Source organism: Pecten maximus, chromosome 14, assembly GCF_902652985.1.
Source record: "Pecten maximus chromosome 14, xPecMax1.1, whole genome shotgun sequence".
In the NCBI taxonomy this organism is placed as follows: Eukaryota; Metazoa; Mollusca; class Bivalvia; order Pectinida; family Pectinidae; genus Pecten; species Pecten maximus.
In genome coordinates, this window is record NC_047028.1 from 15,387,141 (window position 1) to 15,408,054 (window position 20,914).

The 20,914-nt window shown below is 34.0% G+C and overlaps 1 protein-coding gene across 1 annotated transcript; it reads right to left on the minus strand.

The window, feature by feature from the left end:
- Positions 1–11,982: 11,982 nt before the first annotated feature.
- LOC117342877 (solute carrier family 22 member 8-like) lies at positions 11,983–20,172 on the minus strand. The gene is made up of 8 exons (XM_033905166.1): positions 19,591–20,172; positions 17,638–18,059; positions 16,686–16,919; positions 15,653–15,787; positions 15,205–15,287; positions 14,210–14,324; positions 13,348–13,420; positions 11,983–12,734 (listed from the first exon to the last, which is right to left on the minus strand). The coding sequence occupies exons 1-8, from the start codon at positions 19,933–19,935 to the stop codon at positions 12,477–12,479; spliced, it is 1,665 nt and encodes a 554-aa protein (XP_033761057.1). The 5' UTR covers positions 19,936–20,172; the 3' UTR covers positions 11,983–12,476.
- Positions 20,173–20,914: the final 742 nt, after the last annotated feature.

The window sequence follows — 20,914 nt, forward strand, 5'->3', positions numbered from 1 at the left end:
TTATACCACCTATATCTTCTTCCGCATTCACTAGCTATCGATTTCTGTTGATATTATTTTGTTTTACTCTTCCGTATGATGTCAGTTTAGTCTTCGTTTAATACAAGCATTTAAACAATATTGTTATGCTATTTATAACGTCATGTTAAAGTGCTTATATTTCTAATTCATACACCTCTTGCTATGTGATGTAGATTCTAATTTTGTTTAAGCTAAAATAAGTTATTTATTATTATCAATAGCTTAATCCATCCACGGTAACAATCATGAAAGGTAGTGGATGGCATTTACAACATTATAAATCCTACTTCTTTACGGCAAGTTCATATCGTGGCATTGACAAATAAATGTTAATATAGGATATTTGATTAAGGTATTTCAAAATGAATATTCGAGAAGTTTACGTATGAAAAAAACAAAACAAAACAAAACAGTAATATTTATAGGTTTGGTTTCGCAGCTGGTTATGAATCACAATTACACATTCCGGTTGAGACAATGATTTGTGTCTCCATGGTGACTTGACAAGATTTTGTAGAATAAAAAACGGGTTTATATGAAGCAAAATGTCATATGAACCCTAAGGATATGATGCCGAAAATGCTCTCACTACCAGTGGACGTTACAACTTATTATCTAAACGTCAGACATATGACAGATAAACTCCAGTCATAACGATATTTATTTTAGCTTCCTGATAACAGTTATTTACGTAATTGATTTCAGAGCAACCTACAAAAGCATATTTAAACACATATATATAGATAAATAGATAGACAGATCAAATGAAAAAAACACCGTTGTATACACTCTTTTTTTGTACTTTAAAAGCAATATAAAAACGCACACGAAAATGTTGCATGATTTAGATTGATTTAGATGATAAAATTTGTCGATAAAATATATTATATCCCTAGTCATGATATCATCATGTGCCCGTTGTATCTATTCCTTACTTACTCTCGGAATACAAAACCAAAACACATTCGTGCCACTAAAGTGGTAACATTAGAAATAAACATTGACTTACAACATTCGTGGTGTATTGTGGATCCCTCCGTGTCGTTATTGTTGTATACCATCACGTGTATTATTGTTGTTACTAACTTACACAGAGTCAGATTACATGTACTACACCTACGGTCTAATGATAAAGCTGATATCGATAATTCTCTAACGAAGGTTGGTTAGCTTTTCTCGGTCGATATTGTCTGTTTATATAATCTTTATCGTGTGAATCACGGGTATTTAAATATTTTTATTATTTTATTTGATATCTTGTTACAAGAAAACGGAAGTGATGCAGGAATCAATATTACTTATAGTATAAACTTATAGTGTATTTTAATATATATTACAGATATGTTTATGTCGCTCGCGTTAGCGTTTCCAATGTTGCCTTATTGTTTAAAAAGTTCACGAAATAATTTTCTTGTATGGAAAGAGGTTCTTGTTTTGTCTGTCTGTCGATACATGTTTTTGTTCTAGTTTTAATTCAGTACACTCACTGGAAGCTTTCCATACACAAATCCTTGTCTATGGTCTCTTCTGTATACTCATACAAGATAACAGGTTGTCACCATGTAATGTGAAGGGCGAAGTTCACACAACACACGAACCTATGTGCATCCACTCACACTGTCAACGTCATAAGCGGGCTGAAGTAAGCAGCGGATTCGTTATTCGGGATTCGGGATTCGAATAACGAATCCGCTTGGGATTCAGTGTTTTATGTTTAAATGATATTTCTTTTCATTGACATTTTGACGTTTGGATTCAAATAAGGAATCCGCTGCAGCAGTGGATTGGGGATTCAGTTACATATTAGTATTTTTCTTATAATATATGATTCGTTATTCGAATCTCCAATCATATTTTATAAAAAACAACAACAAACAATTGGACATAAGAAACTGAATCCCTAATCCGCTGGCTGGCATCGGATTCGTTATTGGCAGCGGATTCGAATCCCCAATAACGAATAACGAATCCGCTGCTAACTTCAGCCCGCAATTGTGAAGGACTTTGACTTTAAACATATTTTATTGTCTAAACAAGAACAATAGGATTAGGCACAAGTTATTACAACTTATGAAGCCTTCTCCACTCAACATGTTAATATTTACAAGTAATGACATAGGTATAATATATAGTAAATCATGTAACATTTAGGAGGAAAAATGGATAATTTAACATACAATGTACATTTACATAATAAAGAGATACAAGTATATATATTCAAAATCTTCTGCTGGACTTTATGAAAGACTGCACATATCCAAATACATAACTATTCACTTCCAAAGCCAAGTTTTCATTACCATATAATAACAAATTTAAATTTACATGTATATTTAAATCATTAAAATATTGGAACATTTCAGCACGAGCAGTAGCATATATTGCACATTCAAAAAAGAAATGATGCACATTTTCACAAATGTTACCACAGTTTACACAAATAGAGTCCTCTGCCAAATTTACACGAAAAAGATCATCCTTAAGAGAACTACACTTATATCTTAATTTTGTATGTATTATATTAAACTTTCTTTCACCATAATTATAGTAGCAAGGCAGACTAGTAGAAATAGGTTGAGAGATAGCTAGTTTGAAAGAAGAAAGAGAAATGGATTTAACATTGTCGTCTAAATTGTTCCAGTTTCTTAAAGTAGAGGGAAAGAATGAGTTTATTGTAGAAGAGAGTCTGTAATTTGGAATTCTGCAATTGTCCTTATTTCTTAAAGGGTAAGGGTTATTATTTCCCACTGAAGGAGGTAATAAGTTAGATAGATAACTTGGAGTCATATTATTTTTTATTTTATAAAGTAATTGAAGATTTCTTTTAGCTCTTCTGTCTGAAAGTGGTTCCAAAGATGTTTCAAAATATAAAAATTCTTTTCTTGTATAAGATGGTAGACCAGTTATTATTCTAGCTGCTTCAAGCTGATCCCGCTCTAACTTTTCTGAGTCAGCTTGAGAGCATCCGCCCCAAACCTCACATGCATATTCCAGAACAGGTAAAATAAATGACTTATAAATTCTTAAAAGAGCATCACGCTTTAACATATATTTAATTTCCCTTAAAACATTTATTTTTTTCATTACTGATTTGTATATCTCATCAATGTGGTCAGACCATTTAGCATTTGAATTAAATATTACTCCAAGATGTCTATGTAAACTACTAAAATTTAAAAAGGTTCCATCAAAAATTAAATCAAGATTTTCTTCAATATTGTCGGAGTTTGATATAAAAATTATCTCAGTTTTATTAGGATTAAAAGAAACAAGCCAAGTTTTTGCCCACTGATTTAATTTTTCTAAATCTCTGTTTAAAACTAATTCAATTTCTCGGCATGAAGAAGACGACTTTATAAGAGAAGTGTCATCAGCAAATAAACGTGCTGTTGGCTCAAGTTCATCAGCTGTCATTAATATATATTAAAAAAAGAAGAGGTCCTAGAATTGAGCCCTGGGGAACTCCAGCCATTATCATACCAGCATCAGAAGATGAACTGTTAATATATACTTTTTGTTGTCTGTTACATAAATAGTTTTCTATCCAGGACAAGAGGTTACCTGAAATACCATATGAATTTAACTTTGTTAGGAGACCTTTGTGCCAGACTCTGTCAAAGGCTTTCGAAATGTCCCAGAAAATCATACAAGTATGTTTCTTTTCTTCTAGATTTAGACAAATGTTATGATAAATTTCAATTAGTTGGTATACTGCTGAATTTCCAGGCATAAATCCTGCTTGAAACCGATAAAATAATGCATTTTCAAAAAAATAATTATACAAGTGCTTAAAAATAACCCTTTCTAACACTTTCCCAACAGTAGAGAGAAGAGATATGGGACGATAATTTGATATAGAATGCCTATCTCCTTTTTTAAAGAGGGGCATAACTTTAGCTGTTTTCCATATATTTGGAAAAATACAAGTAGATAAAGAAAAATTAAAAAGAAGTTCAAGGGGTTTACAAACTGTATATGCTGTGTATTTAAGCATATGATGACTTATACCATCTTCACCTGAGGCTTTTCCAAGCTTTAAATTTTTTAAAACATCACAAATTTCATTAGAAGTAACTAATAAAGAATTTAAAGAGCTGTTAGTTTTTGGCTCTAAGATAGGCACTTCACTATTATTATCATCAGTATTAGTAATACTACAAAAATATTCATTTAATAAATTTGACTTGTCTTTATCATCGACAGATATATGACCAGTGTTTGGGTCTATAAGAGTAGGGATAGACTCTGTCCCTGAATTATTTATAAGTCTCTTTATTAGCTTCCAATAGTTTTTAGGATCTCCTGAATAATAATAATCAATAAGATCACCTACATTATCATAAAATGATGTTCTTGCAATTTTTTTCATGTTATTTACCTTATTCCTCTGTCGTTTAAAAATTGTTATGTCCCTTGGATGCTTGGAATTTATTGCTAATTTCCTCAACCTTTCACGTATTCTCATATTTTTTCTCAAATCAGAATTCAGCCATTGCTTATCTTTGGGCCTAATAGTAACTTCTTTATTTGGTATACATGTATTAGCAAAATCAAGGAAAACTTTGGTAAACTCTACACTGGCAGAATCTGCTGAATTGCAATTTGTAAAAAGAGTGTTCCAATCATATTTCCTGATAAGATCATTAAATAATTCAAAATTTGCTCTTTTATATAGCCATACTCGTCTTCTAAATACAGGTTTTATTTTAAAAGGAACTTCAATGTAAGCAACACAAGCTTCATGATCCGTAAAATCTTTATCAGTTTCAATAACAGAAGAGTCTATACAAATAAGAGAATCTGATAATAAAATAGGATCAAGTAAACTTGATCTTGTAGGACCTATTCGGGTAGGTTCTAATATTACATTAGTCAAATTAAAAGTATCAATAATATCTGCAAAAACATGATTTTGAGAAATTGTTAGCAAATCTACATTTAGATCACCCAACAATATAACTTCATCAGTAATGTCCTTGACGTAGTTTAAAGAGATACGGAGTATATTCCAAAAATGATTTGCATCATGATAATTTGACAGATAAGCAGTTCCTATAATGATTTTCCTCCCTTCAGGAAGAAACACTTCAAACCACATAACTTCAAGACCAGGAGTTTCTAAAACAGTTAATCTATTGACTTTAAGTGCATTATTAATATATACCATTATACCACCTCCTGCAAAATTTCTATCAAGTCTAAAAGGGGATTAAAAACCATCCATAGATAAATCACTTGTTGGGAAAGAAGAATCAAGATGGGTTTCAGTTAAACAAATTATATCATACTCTCCTGCAATACTCTCCACATAATCAATTTTATTCCGTATACTTCTGATGTTTAAATGAAAAATTGAGAGTTCCCCTGGCTCAGGACCAGGATTTGATTCAATGTCCATATGTTGTAGTAAAAGCAATAGCAAGATTAACATGAAATTTATATTGTTTAGATGTGAAAGCAAAAATGTGTTTAGTAAGCCTGCAAACTTGGTGAAATTTTGTTTTAAGATGTTTGTAAAAATCACATAAAATGTATAATAAGAGAATAAAAGATATGAATATTTCAATAAAAGTCTACCATAGGCTTTGGAGTAAAAAGTACCGATTGCCATTCTATGAGACATATAACCATTACCCATTGTCAAATATATAGACTTGAAAAATGAAATTTTGGCAAATCGGGATGTGTAAAAGGAAATATGCTTGTGAGCAGCAGAAGATATTGAACATGATATGTACATTGAGAACAAGAACACATACATATATATACAAAATTGGAAATTTGAGTTTCAACAGAATCATATTGAGAAAAATAAATTTCATGATGTTAGATGTATACAGACAAGGTTGATACATTCAGAAGATATGTTAAGGAGCAGGGAATTCACTTTTGTAATCTCATTTTTTCTCTTAATCCGGATGTGAAAAACAAAAACAAAAAATAAAAATAAAAATATATACAATTGACTGACAGAAAATACAGTAATGTTTCAATCATATGTATGGTGTATATATTTATGGGAATAATCATCAAAAATATTTTTAAATTCATAGACAAGTTTCTTAAAATTACAAGTATTGAGATGATGGTACAAAAATAAATTGGATAACATTTTTTTTTTATTTGTATCAAGAATAAAGCATATATAAGACATAAATAGCAAATATATTATCAATATTTCATTACTACATGTACATAATTATGTCACCTGAGTGCTCTTGGCCGACTCAAAACAAAAACATGATAACTGTCCTCTGTCCATAGCTTTCTGCTTGTACTAAAAAGTCCATCACATCCCGTGCCAATAAAACTTTCTCCTTGTGAAGGAACTCGAACGTGGCATGGATGTAAACAATGCATGCCACACTTGATTCTTGTTTGAACGAGAAGTTACAGAAAGTCCAGTGGCTTTATTTGTTGAAATAAATTACCATATTTAGCACCTACCTAAGACAGAATCGAATAAACTTGTTTGAAAATTTGATGAAGCTTTTAATCATTAACTGTCCGCAATGTAGATACCCTCCTGATTGTGGAAAGTTTCAATAGGTCTATCTCTAAGATTATGTAGCTATTGTCCCCAAGCTGACACGAGATACATGTATCTGGAGAAAGACGATTCCTCCCCTAACAGTGTAATTGACCACTAATATTATGCAGGTATTCTAGTTCTACAGCAACTCAACATAGAGCTACCGTATCTCTAACAACAAACAGCAGGACGCTGACATATTTTTCCGTGGCAACCACAATACTTAGTTTTCAAATTCAGCCGACATGCTTCCGCAGTTTGACGTTATACACAAACATGCCATTTATTTTCACACCACTTTTAGATGATTACAGTGCAAGCGAAGAAAACATTTGAACTGATTCATGATAAAATCACTTTAACGATTGCTGTTTTCGACGGACTTCCTGCCAACAGAAAGCGCGTGTAAACATTCCATGGCGGGAAAAGGAGCATGGGCTACTGGCTGTTCCTCACATTCAATATCCCAGAGGCTCTTGGACTCTTGGAGATTGTTTGATTGAATTCATGGTCGTAATTAATTTTTTTCTTATATGGTTAGGGGCGGAACTGTAAACATGCGCAATAATCTGCTTTTCGTTTTGGGTTATAGGCATACGAAAAGCTAGCGCGGTTCGTGTTTTTTTCTTGAAATGCAGTGTGTGGTCATATTCCTATAACCCCAAACGAAATGCAGTTCAATGCTCAAATGCATAGTGGTACCGGCTCAGAATACAAACATCTATAATGTATTATTATGAAAGATAAACCTAAACAACAAATGAAAACGTCCGCTTTCGTTGTCAGAACATTCATTGTTATGATTCCGTTATAGAAGTGAAGACACTATTATCGTAGACACAAAAACAAAGCCCATATAAGTACCGTATATATTTAATAAATCAATCAGAAAATATAACATACAAAATACATTTGAGTATGGGAAATATTCAGTAAGTAATGATACGGTGTTATTTATATAAAATGAGATTATTTTCAGCATACTACACGAGCGATTCATGATTCCTATTGGAAACTAGATTCTGAATCTTTACTTTAACATTTTAAATCTTAAGTTTTGTTATTCCTCTCCAAAAAGTATCAAATTTTTATGTTACAGAATTTGTGTTTCGCTGTCATGCTTGAATTTTGTTATTGTATTAGTATACGGCTCATCGACAGTTTAAATCATTTAGACAAAACAAAGCTAGAAAAAACAGCCGAAAAAAATATAGAAGCTAAAAAACGTATATCCAGGTCTGATGAAGATAAATACCCAACATTTTATAATTTTGGTGACAGAAAGACAAATATCATCCATACTAAATTACGACATAGATGCAGTGCATTGAATTATGATTTGTTCCGTGTAAATCTCATAAATAGTCCAGATTGTAGTTGTGGAAATCGTTGCGAGAGTGCCTATCATTATTTCTTTGAATGTGAAAAGTATGTAAATTGCAGAGGCATTTTATTTGACAATTTAAGAAACTTAAATATTAATATAACATTGAATACTTTATTGTATGGTAACAATCTGTATGCCGATAATGTAAATCTAAATATTTTCAGACATGTGCATTATTTTATAAAGTCCAGCAAAAGATTTTAAGATATACATTCGTACTATATATACATGTATATAATGTTATATTTCATTAATATTGTCTAGGCCAATAGATATTATATTGTATTTAGGAGAGGGCGTCAATAAGTTGACATAACTTGTGCCTTATCCTTTTGTTCACTTAATTGACAATAAAATATGTTTAAACTAAAAACAGTTCATCTTATTTTCGCGTGATCAAGTTTCCTATTTTACTATTACGTCTCTGATTTATATTAACTTTGATATCATCTTTGATTTCGTTATACTTTGCTTCAACAGAATTTAATTTAATAAAATCGATGATCTATACGGACGGAATAGCGCACATAGATGGGACTAAATGGGTGTTTTGGAGTATGTAAGGTAGGTGTTATACCACACTCGATTTTATTGTATTGGCACCAAAATCTTAACGACACCAAACGGTGTCGGAGAATTCCACGTTTTTTTTGTGTACTAGTGCGCTCTGGCCCTACACCAGACATGGTGTCAGGCCCAATGGAAACTCGAGCTAAAATGAATAGTCGGTAGTGAGTGTATTTAACTGTAAATATATAAGTCTTAAAGCTATCTTAATTGACATGAATGATATCTCTTACTATCGTTATACCATCTACTCATACCACCTATATCTTCTTCCGCATTCACTAGCTATCGATTTCTGTTGATATTATTTTGTTTTACTTTTCCGTATGATGTCAGTTTAGTCTTCGTTTAAGACAAGCATTTAAACAATATTGTTATGTTATTTATAACGTCATGTTAAAGTGCTTATATTTCTTATTCATACACCTCTTGCTATGTGATGTAGATTCTAATTTTGTTTAAGCTAAAATAAGTTATTTATTATTATCAATAGCTTAATCCATCCACGGTAACAATCATGAAAGGTAATGGATGGCATTTACAACATTATAAATCCTACTTCTTTACGGCAAGTTCATATCGTGGCATTGACAAGTAAATGTTAATATAGGATATTTGATTAAGGTATTTCAAAATGAATATTCGAGAAGTTTACGTATGAAAAAAAAAAAAAAAAAACGAAACAGTAATATTTATAGGTTTGGTTTCGCAGCTGGTTATGAATCACAATTACACATTCCGGTTGAGACAATGATTTGTGTCTCCATGGTGACTTGACAAGATTTTGTAGAATAAAAAACGGGTTTATATGAAGCAAAATGTCATATGAACCCTAAGGATATGATGCCGAAAATGCTCTCACTACCAGTGGACGTTACAACTTATTATCTTTTATCTTTTTATCTTTTATCTTTACGGAGACGGATTAATATAAGTTTTTAAAAAAACTTGTTTCTGAATCCATTTCATGCTGTATTTTTTTTCTGATTGTGTCTACTTTTCATGTGTTACCAATGAATGAATAAAATAAAGTTTACATTAACTTATTATCTAAACGTCAGACATATGACTGATAAACTCCAGTCATAACGATATTTATTTTAGCTTCCTGATAACAGTTATTTACGTAATTGATTTCAGAGCAACCTACAAAAGCATATTTAAACACATATATATAGATAAATAGATAGACAGATAAAATGAAAAAACACCGTTGTATACACTCTTTTTTTGTACTTTAAAAGCAATATAAAAACGCACACGAAAATGTTGCATGATTTAGATTGATTTAGATGATAATATTTGTCGATAAAATATATTATATCCCTAGTCATGATATCATCATGTGCCCGTTGTATCTATTCCTTACTTACTCTCGGAATACAAAACCAAAACACATTCGTGCCACTAAAGTGGTAACATTAGAAATAAACATTGACTTACAACATTCGTGGTGTATTGTGGATCCCTCCGTGTCGTTATTGTTGTATACCATCACCTGTATTATTGTTGTTACTAACTTACACAGAGTCAGATTACATGTACTACACCTACAGTCAAATGATAAAGCTGATATCGATAATCCTCTAACGAAGGTTGGTTAGCTTTTCACCGTCGATCTTGTCTGTTTATATAATCTATATCGTGTGAATTACGGGTATTTAAATCTTTATGTTTTTACCCGATATCTTGTAACAAGAAAACGGAAGAAAGGCAGGGACCAATATTACTTGTTGTAACTGTTATAAACTTATAGTGTATTTTAATATATAACTGCTATGTTTGTGTCGCTCGCATTGAATTTTCCAATTTTGTCTGTCTGTCGATATATGTTTTTGTTCTAGTTTTAATTCAGTATACTTACTGGAAGCTTTCCATACACAAATCCTTGTCTATGGTCTCCTCTGTATACCCATACAAGATAACAGGTTGTCACCATGTATTGTGAAGGGCGAAGTTCACACAACACACGAACCTATATGTGCATCCACTCACACTGTCAACGCCATAAGAGGGCTGAAGTTAGCAGTGGATTCGTTATTCGGGATTCGGGATTCGAATAACGAATCCGCTGCCAGCAGCGGATCGGGGATTCAGTGTTTTATGTTTAAATGATATTTCTTTTTATTGACATTTTGACGTTTGGATTCAAATAACGAATCTGCTGCAGCAGTGGATTGGGGATTCAGTTACATATTAGTATTTTTCTTATAATATACGATTCGTTATTCGAATCTCCAATCATATGTTATAAAAAAACCGATTGAACATAAGAAACTGAATCCCTAATCCGCTGGCTGGCATCGGATTCGTTATTGGCAGCGGATTCGTTATTCGAATCCCCAATAACGAATAACGAATCCGCTGCTAACTTCAGCCCGCAATTGTGTAGGAACTCGAACGTGGCATGGATGTAAACAATGCATGCCACACTTGATTCTTGTTTGAACGAGAAGTTACAGAAAGTCCAGTGGCTTTATTTGTTAAAATAAATTACCATATTTAGCACCTACCTAAGACAGAATCGAATAAACTTGTTTGAAAATTTGATGAAGCTTTTAATCATTAACTGTCCGCAATGTAGATACCCTCCTGATTGTGGAAAGTTTCAATAGGTCTATCTCTAAGATTATGTAGCTATTGTCCCCAAGCTGACACGAGATACATGTATCTGGAGAAAGACGATTCCTCCCCTAACAGTGTAATTGACCACTAATATTATGCAGGTATTCTAGTTCTACAGCAACTCAACATACAGCTACCGTATCTCCAACAACAAACAGCAGGACGCTGACATATTTTTCCGTGGCAACCACAATACTTAGTTTTCAAATTCAGCCGACATGCTTCCGCAGTTTGACGTTATACACATACATGCCATTTATTTTCACACCACTTTTAGATGATTACAGTGCAAGCGAAGAAAACATTTGAACTGATTCATGATAAAATCACTTTAACGATTGCTGTTTTCGACGGACTTCCTGCCAACAGAAAGCACGTGTAAACATTCCATGGCGGGAAAAGGAGCATGGGTTACTGGCTGTTCCTCACATTCAATATCACAGAGGCTCTTGGACTCTTGGAGATTGTTTGATTGAATTCATGGTCGTAATTAATTTTTTTCTTATATGGTTAGGGGCGGAACTGTAAACATGCGCAATAATCTGCTTTTCGTTTTGGGTTATAGGCATACGAAAAGCTAGCGCGGTTCGTGTTTTTTTCTTGAAATGCAGTGTGTGGTCATATTCCTATAACCCCAAACGAAATGCAGTTCAATCCTCAAATGCATAGTGGTACCGGCTCAGAATACAAACATCTATAATGTATTATTTTGAAAGATAAACCTAAACAACAAATGAAAACGTCCGCTTTCGTTGTCAGAACATTCATTGTTATGATTCCGTTATAGAAGTGAAGACACTCTCACCGTAGACACAACAACAAAGCCCATATAAGTACCGTATATATTTAATAAATCAATCAGAAAATATAACATACAAAATACATTTGAGTATGGGAAATATTCAGTAAGTAATGATACAGTGTGATTTATATCAAATAGAAATGAGATTATTTTCAGCATACTACACGAGCGATTCATGATTCCTATTGGAAACTAGATTCTGAATCTTTACTTTAACTTTTTAAATCTTAAGTTTTGTTATTCCTCTCCAAAAAGTATCAAATTTTTATGTTACAGAATTTGTGTTTCGCTGTCATGCTTGAATTTTGTTATTGTATTAGTATACGGCTCATCGACAGTTTAAATCATTTAGACAAAACAAAGCTAGAAAAAACAGCCGAAAAAAATATAGAAGCTAAACGTATCAAAAGGATTATTTAAAAATATATACACAACAATCGAATGAGCGCATATCGAAATGTAATACGCTGTGACGACGTTTTGATAAAAACATTGTCTAAGTAATTAAAACAATAGTATAAATTATCTGTAAACAACAGTCATTATAGATGAGTGACGTACATAACATTATCATTCTCAACCATTGTTGTTGTTGTTGTTGTTGGTGGTGGTGGTGGTGGTGGTGAAATTTTAAACAGTTTTAGAGGAGAAGATTTTGGCTTTCTATGTTTGGAACTGACGTCGGATAATGAGTCTGGTAACACTTTGTTTTTTGTCTCGGGCATAAAACAAACACTTGTAAATGCCGACAGTAGTAATCCACTACATATAAAGTACAGGATACCAGGTATATTGTCATTCTGGAAAAAAACATAAAACAAATCCACTTTATATCAAATACAGAATTAATGGTGAACTATCAATCTGAAAAACCATAAAACAAATCCACTTTATATCACATACAGAATTAATGGTGAACTATCAATCTGAAAAACAACCAACATAAAACGAATCCACTTTATATAAAGTACTGTATACCAGGTATATTATCATCCAGAAAAGTATAAAACAAAAGCGGCTAATGGCTGAGAATTAGTCCACTACATATACAGTACAGGATGCCAGCTATGATGTCATGCTGGGAAACATGCAAACGTGAAACATTATTATTTTATTGATGAACTATTCGAAAACAAAAGTGAAAAAATGCAAATATAACTCACCACACATTTTTTTGGAAAATTAAACCTGACCATCAGGAATTCATTAATGAGAAATAACTTACAGTCAATGTGCAGATAATTATATATTTAAAGTTTTTTTTTTGTGTTAAGCCTCCAAGTCTTAAAGTTTTTACCAAGTCATGTTTACAATTACTTCAGTAATATAACGGTTAAAGTAATCTTTATAATGATGATCCATGCCTTTTCAGTAATGTAGTTGTGCCGAGAAGTGTGTGACCTACAAACTTACCAGGTACACACATTGAGGAGCGACAAGAGAGCCTACCCTGGCCACGGCATTAAACAAACCACTGCTGACGGATCTGAAAGTAAAGATAGCACTGAGGCTAATAATTAGGCACTCAACTATTATTATTATTATCATTTCACTATTACCAGATACTAGAAAACAGTAATGTTGAAGAGGATACAATTTGAGTTTGGGAGACATGACTATTTTATCTCACCTAAATTGTATTCACGTCGACTGTATACTAGTACATTTAAACTTGTTTTGAATAAAAACTGGATAAAGTGGGTTTTTTTTAAATTTCCCGTCCACAAATACCAACGTTAAGTTAATCGCGCATTGATATATCATTCAGAAGTGATTCTGCGTTTTCAAACCCGACGCAGTCGCCATAGCATGAATGTCACAAAAATCGAAAATTGAGTACTTTCTGTCAAAATTTGCAAAGAAATTATGACTATGTATCATCAAAGTGATTTGAAAAAGTAAACATTCATTTTGAAACAATTTATTAATGCGATTGCGCAACCGGAAGGAAGTCGTGTCCCGCCACAAGATCATCGCCAAACCCCAAGATACATCACAGAAGTCATTACGATGTCAACCATTTGCAGTGATTATGAATGTCATCTATGTTTATTTATATTTGAACATCACTTGTATATTCCTACACTGCTCGAATTACTGTGAAATTTATCATAAAGTATCATATACCACAATTTGGCTCAAAATATTTCAATGAATTCCACAGAATAGAAACAGTGGATGTAAATGTGCTTATAACCGAGAATATCCGCATATCAATAGATCGCAATTCAATGGCTGCTTATTTAAGACCTTTATGTTTAGTATAACATCCTACCTGATGACGGTCGGAAACATCTCTATAGATAACAGTTTGATACTCAGCCAAGCCATGCTAACTCCGATTTTAGAGATAAGCGGAAAGACAGTACGGTATACATCGCTTTGTAAATCTGAAAAAATGTAAATCATAATACTACATGGCAGTGTATAGTAATATATCACCATAATAGTGACATGATTAATTCTATTTTCTACATCAAGGAAATAGGAAACATGATGACTGTCAGTGAAGTATTACATAGAATTAGCTTATTTTGTAGGTTTTCTTCCTTGCAACAAAAACCTTCATGTTTAAATTTGTTGCCTGAACAGAAAAGGATTGACCCTTTGAATGTCGATTTAAAGTTTCATCTCACTGAAATGTCATGTTATAGTGACAAATGACTGTTTATACCTTACCACTTCACATTTAAAAAATGAGCTTAACATCAAGTATATTGTTTTGTCAGGGTTTATTGACAGACCTCATTACTTCCCTCCTTTTGGAGATAAGTAAGCATTAATGAACGGTGGTATCATTATCAGAGGATATATTTTTCTCTATTCTGACGGATACGATAAAATAAAGAAACCCCGATCAATTGATGATGAAAATTATGCTCCGTTTCTTAATAGTTCATACATTGAGACATTGAGAAATTTTGAACCGTATAAAAAAACCTTTACAGCAATGGCTATCAAAATTACCCTTAAAGGTGTTTTACTGCGGTTAATGTTACATCAAAAGAAGGCGAAATAATGCACTCAGAAAGTCATTCGGAACATTATGAGTTGGGTTCCGAAATAGGCGATGGGCTCCGGGTAAACCTGACGAGAGAATTAAAACATCTTCTACTCTCCGCTAGGCTTTGCTTCGAAAATGTATTCGTGAGTGCAGCCTAGCGGAGAGAAATATAATTTAGTCATTTACCCAGTCTATAAAACAATTGTAATAAACAACAAGAAGCAACACAATGATGGTGATAACAGTGTGATTAGAATAGAACAAACCTGTCACTTCAATAAAGGCCATGATGACTGCAGCGAACGCACCTATACCAGAAAATAGTAACGAAGTCCACTTCCTCCCAATTCTGATGGAAACAAACAGAAATATCTTGAAGAGGAAATCCACGTAGAATTTTTTTTTTTTTTTTTTCTGAATTTTGAAATTAAATGTCGATATTTATTGTATTCATTTATATTTGTATTACAAGCGACATAATGTGTTAAGCGTGTACAAAACGGTCTCAATATGAGTTCATACACATAGTGTCTGTTTGGAGATTTGGGGGTATGGAAAATCTGACTCATACAAACGAATTATTTTCACATTTACAAAGAACGTGACTAAATACAAGGAGTATATAACTGTTATATATGACAACAATTATTATGATTAAAGTGTGATTAATGTCTACCAGTACAGCATGTACAATGGTGGAGGTACTGGACTTACCGGTTAGTAAACCAGTACAAGGTCAACACACTCGGGATCTCAGCAATGCTAAGTAGCGCCATATTGAGGTACAGATTGCCTGTTAAACCTTTAACTTCGAACGATACGCCATAAAAACCGTAGCCACAGGCCAACCTAAAGCAAAGACACGGGATTTTAATATCAACATGTTGATGGTATAAAGGTCATTACTGATTAAATAATTGACCAACACCGACGCGAAGACTCATGTAATTTTTATCCAGTTAGATCCAATGCAACATATAAAAAAAATAGAAAAATACAAGAATAAAATCAATTTATTAAGAAAAAATAGCTTTCGTCTAAGGTAACCATCGTGAAAATTGGGTTTAAGTGAAGGAAAAGACATGTTCTCAAAGACAGAACTGTGTCCAACGACTCCAAATGGTTATATGATTATAAAATATTATATAATACACAGTTTTTATGTTTTTATATATTAACTTATGTTGTCTGACATAAGTTACTGCCGAAATACTTTCACAAATCTCTGTAGCATTCGTCACCTTTCATATGATTAATTGCAAAAATATCTATATAGTTTTAAAGTATACGTTTTTACGAATCTTTTATACAGGGAGAATTTTCTCTTGAAACCCATCGTTAATACAGTTGATAAAAAGGATTATGATGTGGATATAGATATTCATTAAGATGAATACTTTGATATCGATCTCATGTTCCTTTGGTAGATTACATAATCTCAGGATTAATGACTAGTCACGATTTGATTTTAGGCGAGAATTAAATTGATAATTAATGCATCGTTAATTCATGAACTTTGCAGAAAATAACCTGAAAGGTATAAAACTGTATGACATCATTGCTCGCGTCATCTTGACAATGACGTCATTGAAACAACGTCATCGTGTTTGTTCAATTCTACGTTACTTGACATTCATATTGATGACGTCACTGTAAAATGACGTCATGATCCTCGGACATACATTTCATTGCAATGATAGTTGTATGGACTTATAGAGATTGATGAGGACAAATAAGAGTTACTTACCATGCTATTACATGTAAACCTGTCATTTTGGTTAACTCAGCTGACACAAACATATCACGTATGCTGTAGGTTTTAACAGTGTCCACCTTCTCAACGTCCGTCTCTATCCTGGCCTGCAGTGCTTTGATATCTTCAATGGGTTTACGGTTGACTTTGGCCATATGCTGTATAACTTCTAACGCTGCTTCCTGTTTGTTGTTTGAAACAAGCCAGCGAAAACTCTCCGGCATTGCCCTGTAGTGATTTATATGAATGCGCATATAGTTACTAATATCATTCAATTATCAAAACTGGCAATAAAATCTACAGATGTCCAATAAAGCCAATTCATAGAATACACTGCTATGGTAAGGAGCTAAGTAATGGAGTATGCTAACTGATTAGAATACTAGTTAATCTTTCTTTTAATAGATATCTAGACTATCGTTTACAATAGACATATACACCTTGCATTAGTCCAGCTCTATCACAATAATTTATGTTTTGCAAATATTCAAATCTAACAATTATTTTGTTGGCTTTATCGCCCTGTGACAGCCATCATCATTCTGAGGTGGTCTCCCCTTGTAGTAGTTGGTGACCAACTCACTAAATAACAAACCGTCCAGAGCATTTAGGGAAAAGTGTCCTGCCCAAGGACACAACCACGACAGCAGAGACCGACCCTAGCTTCCCGAGAAACACAAACCGACACGGGTAGGGAGCGTCGAACCTCGCACCTCGGACCTTCATCTGAGATTACGTGGCCGGCGCTCTAACCGACTGAGCTATCGCGGCACTTTGGAGCTTAACTTTTTCACAAGTCATGGTTAAGAACGGCCGTGTAGAGAGCTACCGATAAATTAAACCGGCAAGGTTTAAAACGATTGTGTAAGGTATTTTCATTTCACCAAAAACACCCGATCAACAATTATGGAGTGAAATGAATATCTTAAAGTAGAGTATTACAAACCACCAAAAGAGGAGCCAGGGGACTACGATAACAGCGGACACAAAGTGTAGATATTTCCAGTCCGGTAAACCCATGGCAACGAATGCAAAAATCGTGGACCATATACCCCACATTGGGATGGAGGCCAAAATGGAACGACGTTCCCTAGGAACGAATTCAAGTACATATGGGTAGAATATTGTTAGAAAACCACCAATTCCTAGCCCAAGAAAAAGTCTGCAGGCGGCGAACATTTCCCAAGTTACCGAAAATCCACATAAGATATTGAAAACCAACAGGAACAGCAAAGACAGGAAGTAGGTCGGTTTACGCCCGATTTTGTCCGCCAAATGTCCAGAAAATAGTCCCCCTAATAGTACGCCTGCCATCTGTATGGTTGTGATTGTAGATGGTATCCATGCTTTGTCACATACTAGGTCCCACTGTTAAAGAAAAGTTTATAAATTTACTTTGGGGTATAAAACACGAATAAAAGACAAATTAGAAACCATCCGAACATATTGTTTATATTTCGTTTAGACATTCGGTAAAACTAACTATAAATATAATCTGTGTCCAGATTAAATCAAAACATGCTTATTCATTAGAAATTCTGATATTTCTACTATTTCAACCGTATTGTGTTAGGCTGTTTTAGGATTTCCGTTAATTTTACAGATAATACAGTAAGAATACAACCGTCTCTCCAATTCCACAGAAAAGGTCATCTATCATATAATAATATTGCGTTAATTACTTTTATTGAGTATGTTATATTATGTTTCGAAGAAAAGGACTGTGATAATTAAGTTGTTTCGTGGCATTGTATCCATACTGGAGTTAAACCTGAATACATACCTCGCTAACAACTGTATCCATACTGGAGTTAAAGCTGAATACATACCTCGCTAACAACTGTATCCATACTGGAGTTAAAGCTGAATACATACCTCGCTGACAACTGTATCCATACTGGAGTTAAAGCTGAATACATACCTCACTAACAACTGTATCCATACTGGAGTTAAAGCTGAATACATACCTCGCTAACAACTGTATCCATACTGGAGTTAAAGCTGAATACATACCTCGCTGACAACTGTATCAATACTGGAGTTAAAGCTGAATACATACCTCGCTGACAACTGTATCCATACTGGAGTTAAAGCTGAATACATACCTCGCTGACAACTGTATCAATACTGGAGTTAAAGCTGAATACATACCTCGCTGACAACTGTATCCATACTGGAGTTAAAGCTGAATACATACCTCGCTGACAACTGTATCCATACTGGAGTTAAAGCTGAATAACATACCTCGCTAACAACTGTATCAATACTGGAGTTAAAGCTGAATAACGTACCTCGCTAACAACTGTATCCATACTGGAGTTAAAGCTGAATACATACCTCGCTAACAACTGTATCCATACTGGAGTTAAAGCTGAATACATACCTCGCTAACAACTTTATCCATACTGGAGTTAAAGCTGAATACATACCTCGCTAACAACTGTATCCATACTGGAGTTAAAGCTGAATACATACCTCGCTAACAACTGTATCCATACTGGAGTTAAAGCTGAATACATACCTCGCTAACAACTGTATCCATACTGGAGTTAAAGCTGAATACATACCTCGCTGACAACTGTATCCATACTGGAGTTAAAGCTGAATACATACCTTGCTAACAACTGTATCCATAATGGAGGTAAACCTGAATACATACCTCGCTAACAACTGTATCCATACTGGAGTTAAAGCTGAATACATACCTCGCTGACAACTGTATCCATACTGGAGTTAAAGCTGAATACATACCTCGCTGACAACTGTATCCATACTGGAGTTAAAGCTGAATACATACCTCGCTGACAACTGTATCCATACTGGAGTTAAAGCTGAATACATACCTCGCTGACAACTGTATCCATACTGGAGTTAAAGCTGAATACATATATGAACATACCTCATTGACAACTGTATCCATACTGGAGTTAAAACTGAACGCCTCACAGGCCGTTGTAGTTGTATCGTTACCAATAGAAAGATAACATTTTTTCAGCGTATCATTAACATAACGACTGTCGTGTGTAACGGTAGATCTCTGGGAGACACCAAACCGAACAGTACTATCATCTATAACACAATTCCAATCTGGAGTGGCACCTGCAAAAGTCATCATCATCATGCTGAAGGCGACAGAACTCAAACTTCCTAAAACTACAGCCATGATAAACACCTGGAATCTACCGAATCCTCCATATGTATCCAGGATTTCATCCAGAAATTCATTTATAGGAATCTTTTCCATGTTTGTGTGATATTAAGTATTGGTTGTTAGAATTTAAAACACGTATGATGTTATCAACACATCAATATAAATAAACTATGTACAGTATACTGCATGCTTGTTTTAACTCATCTACCACTTAACCTGATTTAAAGCCAAATGGCCCGAAGATAACAGCTATATCAGCGGTATCGTAACCTTACATCTTATACTCATACTGTATTATCTTTATCTGTAAATTTTGAATGGACAAACTGGTTTCGGACAAGCTGTATCACTTTGTCTCTCCAGTAAATGTGGAACGGACAAAGAATATCACTTTGTCTCTCCAGTACATGTTGAACGGACAAGTTATATCACTTTGCCTCTAAAGTAAATGTCGAATGGACAACATTTTGTGATCATTTAGACACTGTCGGACATTTTGTCATCACTTACACACTGTCGGACATTTTGTGATCACTGAGTCAGACCCTGGCGGACATTTTGTCATCACTTACACACTGTCGGACATTTTGTGATCACCGAGTCAGACCCTGGCGGACATTTTGTCATCACTTAGACACTGTCGGACATTTTGTGATCACTGAGTCAGACACTGTCGGACATTTTGTCATCACTTACACACTGTCGGACATTTTGTGATCACTGAGTCAGACCATGGCGGACATTTTGTCATCACTTACACACTGACGGACATTTTGTGATCACCGAGTCAGACCATGGAGGACATTTTGTCATCACTTAGACACTGTCGGACATTTTGTGATCACTGAGTCAGACACTGTCGGACATTTTGTCATCACTTACACACTGTCGGACATTTTGTGATCACTGAGTCAGACCATGGCGGACATTTTGTCATCACTTAGACACTGACGGACATTTTGTGATCATTTAGACACTGACGGACATTTTGTGATCATTTAGACACTGACGGACATTTTGTCATCATTTACACACCGTCTGACATTTTGTGATCACTAAGATACTGTCGGAC